This window comes from Oncorhynchus kisutch, linkage group LG28 (assembly GCF_002021735.2).
Source record: "Oncorhynchus kisutch isolate 150728-3 linkage group LG28, Okis_V2, whole genome shotgun sequence".
Taxonomy (NCBI): domain Eukaryota; kingdom Metazoa; phylum Chordata; class Actinopteri; order Salmoniformes; family Salmonidae; genus Oncorhynchus; species Oncorhynchus kisutch.
In genome coordinates this window covers 17,340,452-17,349,727 of record NC_034201.2, presented here as the reverse complement: position 1 = coordinate 17,349,727, position 9,276 = coordinate 17,340,452, and the positions used below count along the sequence as shown (strand labels likewise).

The 9,276-nt window shown below is 41.9% G+C and overlaps 2 protein-coding genes across 11 annotated transcripts in view; one reads left to right on the top strand and one right to left on the bottom strand.

Moving 5' to 3' along the window:
• The first annotated feature begins 434 nt into the window (after nucleotides 1–434).
• LOC109875658 (zinc finger protein 711-like) lies at nucleotides 435–7,301 on the top strand. Of its 5 annotated transcripts, none has more exons than XM_031808144.1 (8): nucleotides 435–686; nucleotides 2,454–3,046; nucleotides 3,158–3,592; nucleotides 3,709–3,855; nucleotides 3,941–4,078; nucleotides 4,222–4,356; nucleotides 4,506–4,649; nucleotides 4,777–7,301. In XM_031808144.1, the coding sequence occupies exons 2-8, from the start codon at nucleotides 2,968–2,970 to the stop codon at nucleotides 5,952–5,954; spliced, it is 2,256 nt and encodes a 751-aa protein (XP_031664004.1). In that variant the 5' UTR covers nucleotides 435–686; nucleotides 2,454–2,967; the 3' UTR covers nucleotides 5,955–7,301. The 5 variants fall into 5 exon arrangements, with proteins under 5 accessions (XP_031664004.1, XP_020323654.1, XP_020323658.1 ...); XM_020468065.2 differs by having other exon boundaries at nucleotides 480–686; nucleotides 2,952–3,046; XM_020468069.2 differs by having other exon boundaries at nucleotides 480–686; nucleotides 2,949–3,046; nucleotides 3,203–3,592.
• The window catches only part of LOC109875657 (transcription initiation factor TFIID subunit 1), a 66,464-nt gene continuing 64,093 nt past the window's right edge, over nucleotides 6,906–9,276 (bottom strand). For all 6 annotated transcript variants that reach the window (XM_031808137.1, XM_031808138.1, XM_031808141.1 and 3 more), the window contains 2 exons: nucleotides 8,334–8,487; nucleotides 6,906–8,140 (listed from right to left, as the gene is read on the bottom strand). The gene's annotated coding sequence lies outside the window, so the exon portion shown is untranslated. The remainder of the gene's footprint in view (nucleotides 8,141–8,333; nucleotides 8,488–9,276) is intronic.

The following is a 9,276-nucleotide window of genomic DNA, read 5'->3' as shown; positions in this document are numbered from 1 at the left end:
TTGGACACCTTATCCATAATTTCTCATCTTAAATGCAAGGTGCTGCTCAATGCTAAAATCCAAATGATCACCAATGAAATTAATCTTAATTTGATTCAAATTTGGGAATTGACACACAAATTCACATACTTAGAACTGATACAGTATATCATTATTACATTGTCACTGTAGAGTATCTCACAGGGCTTGGTTGTAAACACCATCTAATTCTGCATACTAAAAGTTATACTACAACATGTTTCAGTTGAAACTATCATAATTTAACACTGAGGACAGTTACAGTATTGAGCCCTATTTAGTTTTTGTTGCAAATTGATCAGTTCTGGTATACACTACTGTGCCACCTTTTAGTTAGTGCATCCAGACACATTCATTTAATGTTTCTAGTCCTTACAATTATATTATTACGTATGTGAAGTTGTAAAAAACGGGCCAGCAGTTTTAGAATAAACTGTTGAAGACCGAGTGCAGTTTGTCACCTACTTCCCCACCGCCCCCACCCTTCCGAGCTAACAGCGAGCTACGTGATTGGTCCAGGCCTGAAAAACAGCCTTCAGGATCTAGAATGTTGTACAGGCCTTGCATTCGCACCATGAGAAATATAACCTAATTTAATAATAAGACTGCGGAAATACTGTTCAAACCGGAAAAGTGGAATTAAAACAAGACAGTAGTGACTTGATTTGGTAAGTATATATTACATTTAATGCGATATGACGATGGGGCCTTGTCACGAAGGCTTATGGGCCTCTACCCAAGCCGAAAAAACAACAACAATGACTGCTAGCTAGCCGTCGATAGCTATGCTAACTAACGACATAGCTAGCTCGCTCGGAAATATGTGACTTTTGTAAGACGATAGTCATTTGTGCCATCTTCCAGTGCACACGTTCGAAAGTATGGTAGGTTTACTGCGTTTATTTTACTAATGATATCGATTGCAATGGCTGGGAATGCTATTGCTAGCTAGTTAGCTTGCTAATTTAGCCCAACAATGGCCCAGACTGGGCAGAAAATATGCATTACGGTCAGGATGTCGCAGAGCGTCAGTCTTGCACGCTTGTTGTTGGAGTCTTGAAACAAGCGCATAGCTTGGATTTCATTAAATATTTAGCATAGATTCGATTTATGCTTATCATTCATGCATAGCCATTAATTTAGCTAAATTCACCGTGTGCACTCAAGCGCCTTTGTTGTCGGGATTCTGTGTCCACAATGTAAACAGAAGCCGCCATATTTAATGCGTCTGCGCGCGCTCTCTACGGTCAGTCAACTACTGCATTGGGCGAAAACAGTGCGTGTGAATCACTTGCCAGCTACTTTCCCGTATCTGTCACTGTAACTACAGACACAGATAGAACAAGGAGCAATATCTATGATAGCGTGGCTCGGGGATTCTAACCAGCGACCTTTCGGTTACTGGCCTAAACGCTAGGTTACCTTCCGCCCCCAAACCACAATGTCTCCTGATACTAGGACATTATAAAGGCACATTCTTATAAGTAATAAAGTGGTATTGATTCAGTAGGGAATCTGAATCAGAGGTGCTGCCTTAATCGACTTTCACGTCTTCGACGCCCGGGGAACTCTGGGGTAGAACGACAGATTTTTACCTGGTCAGCTCGGGGATTCGATCTAGCAACCTTTCGGTTACTAGTCCAACGCCCCAACCACTAGGCAACCTGCCGCCCCATTACTATCACCCACAGTGCAAATAATGTTATATTGACAAATTAGCCCTGGAGGCATGTATTTGTTGGTGCCAGAAGTCTCCCTTTACTTGTAACACCAGTCTACTCAATTTATCCAAACCAAGGAGTATCACCTGTGAGTGTGTGAATATAAACACATTGTAGCTTTTTGCTTCCCATTAGATTTATCATTGCATCATCAACCACCTTACTTGTTTTTTTAGTTGAACCTTTATTTAACTAGGCAAGTCCGTTAAGAACAAATTCTTATTTGCAATGATTGCCTACCAAAAGGCCTCCAGTGGGGACTAAAAAATGACAAAACACACATGACAAGAGAGAGAACACTACATAAAGAGAGACCAAAGACAACAACGTAATAATATACTTCTGCATTTATCAAATAGTTTACCCTCTCTAATTTTTACATTTGAGTAATTTAGCAGACACTCTTATCCAGAGCGACTTACAGAAGCAATTAGGCTAAGGTGCCTTGCTCAAGGGCATATTGACAGATTTTTCACCTAGTTGTCTCAGGGATTCTAACCAGCGACCTTTCAGTTACTGGCCTAAACTCTAGGTTACCTTCCGCCCCAAAACCATAATGTATCCTGATACTAAGACATTATAAAGTCACATTCTCATAAGTAATAAAGGATAATAGCAGTCTTCTTTATTTCCATTACCACAATTATATTTCAGGATAGATAAAATCATTGAAGCTGATGTATCTGTTATGTGTTTTTCTTTTCTCTATTTCAGGTGTTTCTCCTCCCTAGCTGATAAAAAAAAACATAACACTTCCCTGATGGTTTGAGAGCTCAAAATCAAATATGGAGTGGTGAAATACTGTCATTAGCAATGTGTTTTTAATCTTTCAGTATTAACATTTTGTTAAAGCTTTAATGTCACATGAACGAGTACAGTGAAATGTCTTTTCTTGCAAGCTCCAAACCCAACAATGCATTATTCAATGTTAATGTTTATTCAGCATTGAATCAGTGTTGAGACATTTGTAATGAGTTATGCATTGACAGAGGTCCTAATTGATCTGATAAAATTAATCAACTTAATCATTTACATTACATTTACGTCATTTAGCAGACGCTGTTATCCAGAGCGAATTACAGTTAGTGCATTCATAGCTAGGTTGGACAACCATATATCACAGTCATAGTAAGTCCTCAATAAAGTAGCAACCAGCAAAGTCAGAGCTAGTAAGAAAAATAAAAGAATCCTCCTCATTTGTGTTGGTAGCAGACAGGATAAAAAGAGAATGGACCACGGTGGAGGGGTCTTGAACTTTCAGATGCAAGACTCAAAGATGCCACACACAATGATAATGCAGGATTTTGGTAAGTCCATTCCATCAATGCAGAGAACTAATAGTCCATGGCCTTTTGTTTATTTGATTGTGTCTGCGTGCTCGAACTGTTAACAGTTCCTCCTGATTTCCCCGGTGGCAGGTATGGCCCACATTGACGGTGATCACATTGTGGTTTCTGTGCCAGAGGCGGTGCTGGTGTCAGATGTGACTGACGAGGAGGGAATCATGTTTGAGCATGACCTGGGGTCAGAGGTTGTAGAGGGGCCAGACATCTGCTGCAGCGACGATCCTGACAGCATAATCATGACTGAGTCGGTTCTGGGGGCTGAGGTTGCCATTGAGGACGTGCTGGATTCTGACCACCACCATGTGCTGACAACAGATCTCATAGAGGAATCTGATAGGGTTCCTGACCAGGTGTTTGAAATTGTCACTGAGGAGGTCATGGTCTCCAACTGCAACTCAGAGACGTATGTGGAGGAGCAGGAGGAGATTGAAGACTCTGCAGTCACCATCCAGGAGCCGGACGACGATGCTGGAGAGAGCGTCTCCGAGGACTACCTGATGATCTCCTGTAAGACACATGTCTTATTTTCTTGGTACTACTAGACTGCTCCAACACAAATTTTGACTCTAATAATAGGATGAATCTGATAGTGTATAATGATGAGTGTGCTATTGTTTGTGCAGTGGACGATGTTGGGGAGAAGTTGGACATGGAGGACACGCCCCTGAAGATGGGTTCTGAGGTGATGGAGGATGGCTCCAAAGAGGGTGACTATGACTCTGAGTGCATCAAAGTCTACATCTTCAAGGCAGAGGCGGATGATGATATAGGTAAGGACTCTTACAAGTTCCGATCAATTTGAAAGATACACCTCTGTTCAGTTTCTCTGAATTCAGACATTTACTGTGAGTGCAGGTGGCACAGAGATTGTAGCTGAGAGCGACTTCCACAACGGTCACGCAGTGCTGGAGACTGGGGGCATTGGCAAGCTGTCTCGAGAGAAGATGGTCTACATGGCAGTGAAAGACCCATCGCAGGAGGTTTCAGAGATCAGTGAGTCCCCTGAATTAGCAGCCTTTCCCCCAATCCCTTATACAGCACAACATATTAAACGATATGGCTGCCTTATTATTTTTGTCCCAATAGATGGTTGTAGTGTTAAATTAAGTGACTGAGTTTTCCTTGTCTGTGAGCAGACTGCACTGAGATGGCAGATGAGGTGTACATGGAGGTGATAGTGGGAGAGGAGGATGCCCCTGCCATCCAGGACTCACTGGATGACTCCAGCCACAATAAGACCTTCGGCACTGTAGCCTGGGCTGCAGCTTATGGTAAAGCCTACTCCTTTTCTCCATAGACACAAGTTACTCAGAGACATACATTCAATATGGCGTAAGATAATTCTACATTTAGCCTAACATTTAGATCTGTTCATGTCCCGATTTTTAAGTGTGTTGAATTGGTGTATAATTTTCCGTAGGTAACAGTCTGGACTCCAGGCTGGAGAACAAGACCAACACAGGGACACATTACCTGAAGATCAGCGACAGCCTGAGTACAAGTAGAGCTCTCAAACAGAAGATCAAGAAAAAGAAAAAGGGAGAGACACGTCAGTGTCAGACAGGTATGGGGTTCTATGTTCATTAAAACATTTTCTAAAAGCTTGCATCATTTTGTAAGATTATACTTTTATTTTTTAGATGTAGGCCTAACAATTCCTGTTCTTTTTTTGCCTCCACACTTTTCCTCAGCTGTGATCATTGGTCCAGATGGCCAGCCTCTGACTGTGTACCCCTGCCACATCTGCGGGAAGAAGTTCAGATCGCGAGGCTTCCTGAAGATCCACATGAAGAACCACCCCGACCACATCTTCAAGAAGAAGTACCAGTGCACAGACTGCGATTTCACCACCAACAAGAAGGTCAACTTCCACAACCACCTGGAGGGCCATAAGCTCATAGTGAAGAGTGACCGGGTCCCAGAGTTCACGGAGGTCACGAGGCGTTACTGTGTGGAGAGCCCACTCAGCTCCAATAAGCTCATCCTACGTGACCAGGAGCCCAAGCTGCACCACTGTAAGTACTGTGACTATGAGACAGCCGAGCAGGGCCTTCTCAACCGCCACTTGCTGGCTGTCCACAGCAAGAGCTTTGCCCATGTGTGTGTGGAGTGTGCTAAAGGTTTCCGCCACCCCTCTGAGCTCAAAAAGCACATGAGGACCCACACGGGTGAGAAGCCCTACCACTGCCAGCACTGTGAGTTCTGCTGTGCCGATCAGTCTAACCTGAAGACCCATATAAAGAGCAAGCACGGAGCGGAGCTGCCCTTCAAGTGTGGCCACTGTCCCCAGGCCTTCTCTGACGAGCGGGAGCTGCAGAAGCACATGGAGATATTCCAGGGCCACAAGACGCACCAATGTCCGCACTGCGAGCATAAGAGCACCAACTCCAGCGACCTGAAGCGCCACATCATCTCCGTGCACACCAAGGACTTCCCTCACAAGTGTGACGTGTGTGAGAAGGGCTTCCACCGGCCCTCGGAGCTGAAAAAACACACAGAGACTCACAAAGGTGCCAGGCTGCACCAATGCCGCCACTGTGACTTTAAGACCCCAGACCCCTTCATACTCAGTCGCCACATCCTGTCCGTCCACACCAAAGACTTGCCCTTCAAGTGCAAGCGCTGCCGACGGGGCTTCAGGCATCAGCTGGAACTGAAGAAGCACATGAAGACCCACAGTGGGCGGAAAGTGTACCAGTGCCAGTACTGTGAGTACAGCTCCTCGGACGCTTCAGGTTTCAAACGGCACGTCATATCCATCCACACCAAGGACTATCCCCACCGCTGTGACTACTGCACTAAAGGCTTCCGTAGGCCCTCTGAAAAGAGCCAGCACATTGCGCGGCATCACAAGGATGTTTTAATGTAAAGTGCTTCTTCACACACCCTTTCCCATATTCAGAATACTCACTCACTATAGAGCAGGGAAATACAATTATTTCAATGTGATAAATAAAGGATGACAATTGTCACATTTTCCTCAAACTGCATTAGTAATTTATTAACTTGTCCTCACATCACCATTAGTACTCAAACCTGGGGTGCTATTCAAACAAACCTCAAGTCAGATAAATCCTGAATCAGAACACTGCTTGAAAGCACACATTTTCTCAGTAGTATGCTTGTCTGGGTTGTTTGAATAGCACACCACTTGTCATATGCCGTATCAGTGGTAAGATAACGCTGTAATTTATCTGTTGACTGTATTCTCACTGTTGACCTTGGGGTAACCATTATCTGACAAGTCATTGTATGATTTTTAGTAATGCTACTGCTAGCAAATTGTGAAAAACATGCATTTAAAGACCCAGTTCTAATTTCAAACGTAAACAGTCATCTGTATCAGTTTTCTCTGTATTCAAAAGCATGAAAAGGGGATGTGGACAACCCAGCTTTTTACTTGTATTTGTCCTTTGAAATAATCGCTTGTCAAACAATCAGGGGTTTTAATTTTTCCCATGTGTGCACTTGTAAAATCATGTTGCTCAAAGCCAATAACATGTTTACTATCAGGAATGTCTCATGTATCAGATCCAAATCAGTGTTATCTATGTCTGTCAACTGAAATATTAGGAGCTTCTTTAGTAAATAAAGACATCTCCTGAATAATTGTTCACCTCAACCTATTACTTTCATTCACTCTTTTTGCCATCATTCAGTAACAAAGAATGTACCAACAAGTGGATTTGTGTTAAGATGACAGTCTTTTGCATCTTACAATAAGGGCGCCTACTGACACGATTGACCTAGAGGTGAAATTAAGATTGTATTTTGTTTATTGATTTAAAATTATTAACATCTGATTTGTAGAAAATAAATGTTCTTTTTGAAAGTATCTTTAATTGATGTTGCTTGACTTACCATTGTATACAACTTTTTTGTTTCATGACCAACCAATTGAGGTGTCTTGAGTTGCGACCCACCATAAGGGTTGAGCGGTGAAAAAAATATACATAGAACATCATCTTGACAGCAGAGAGAAGCTAATTTCCAGCAATTCTACACATTCTACACATTCTACACATTTTGCCATGGCGCTGAAATAAAAGATTGCAATTCTATACATTTTTCCAAGGAGCTGAGAATTTTCACTTAAGCTAATTTCAGTCAATTCTACACATTTTGACGTGTTCTTATCCTCAAACATAAAATTAAAGGGTGCCTGATTATCTAGCTTTTATTTTGCTGATTGTAAAATTCTCAGATTATAGGGTATTATCTTTTCTACATACCTTCGATTTGGTTTTAGTCGTTTAAGTTTACACAAAGCGGTTTTCCATATATGTTTTTTTTGTGTAGCTATACTGTAAATATAGAAATGTACGTTGAAATGATTTAAACCAAATCTAACTCGGAAATGTACAAATATTGAATTCCAATTAAATTAAATTCCAAAGACTACATTTTTGTTTTACAATTCAAACAGTCTAATTCCAATTCCAAAACTTGAAGATTGTTGAATTGAATTCAACTTAAATTCTCCACTTCATGAGTGAATTCAAGAATTGAATTTGAATTTCAAATGAAATTGGAATTGACCCAAACCCTGTTACTTAGGCCTAGATTCAATCTGTAGTGTAGAGATCAGAGTTAAAGCGACCGGAAATTGAAACATCGGAACATTGCCTTTACATTTCAATCGCGTGTGTGGATCCACGCTACGGATTGAATCTAGGAATAATAGCCTTTAATTGTAACAAAATTGTCAAACAATAAACCTTAAAACAGCAAAAACATGAGCCAATTTCATAATCAGTCAATGTGGATTACTCATAAAACTTAGCAGCCAGCCACAATACATTTTTTTAGTACATTAAATTAAAGTTTACAAAGTCCTTGAAAGTTTACATTTTCCACTCACTTTAAATTATATACGAGTTGAACTTTTTTGAATTGTGATAGTGAAATTGGTGGCGTTCTAATTCAGGCCATGGTCACCCCTGTTTGTCCTCAGTAGTGTCTCCCTATCTGGGCTCTGGGAAACGGGTTGTACTCCGGTGCCGAATAGAGGGGAGCAGGTGAACTGGGCGCAGGATACCCAGACATGCATTCTCTCTGGAAGATAGAAACAGATCTCATGTCAAACTGCTTTTCTATATCAGCCTGGTCACCTAGGGTCTAACTAAAATGGACCTTTAGGCTAAGATCAAAACCAAATGTTTTAGCCAGAGTTTCACCCTGCAGTTTACTTGTCCAGTTGATCAGTTGAATTCATCCTACTGTTCACTAGGGGGAATCAATCACTCACTATCATGCCTTTGTGTCCTGGTGGGGGCTGTGTTGGTCTCATGTGCTGGTCTTCATAACAGTCTGTAGGTGGCGCTCTGTCTTCATATGGGTTCCTTGGCGATGGAGACTTGGGATGGGGGTTACCCAAGGGCTGCGTCATACCTGTAGCGTAGCTGAATCCAGAAAACTATTCAACTTTCAGAAGCAGACAAACCATATAAAAACAATCCTAATAATGTAGTTCAAAGGTCACCCAATCAAGAACTATATCAGTTTGAAAACACACAAATCAAAAGACAGAGGCTTCCTTGTATGGCTGGCTTTCAGGGTTGGATAAAGATGATCTATCTAAATTGGGTCGTGGACTTTTCCCTTTTTTCAATGACAACAGAGAAATGACCATGATGGATATGGATATACGCTGTATCGGCAGGATAGAACAGTGGCGTCAGGTAAGACAAGGGGTGGCGGACTATGTATTTTTGTAAATAACAGCTGGTGCACGATATCTAAGGAAGTCTCGAGGTTTTGCTCGCCTGTGGTAGAGTATCTCATGATAAGCTGTAGACCACACTATCTACCTAGAGAGTTTTCATCTGTATTTTTTGTAGCTGTCTACATACCACCACAGACTGATGCTGGCACTAAAACCGCACTGAATGAGCTCTATTCCGCCATAAGCAAACAGGAAAACGTTCACCCAGAGGCGGCACTCCTAGTAGCAGTGGACTTTAATGCAGGGAAACTCAAATCAGTCTTACCAAATTTCTATCAGCATGTTAAATGTGCAACCAGAGGGAAAAAAAGCTCTGGAGCACCATTACTCCACACACGGAGAATAATACAAAGCTCTCCCTCGCCCTCCATTTGGCAAATCTGACCATAATTTTATCCTTCTGATTCATACTTACAAGCAAAAATTAAAGCAGGAAGCACCAGTGACTGGTCAGATTAATGGTCAG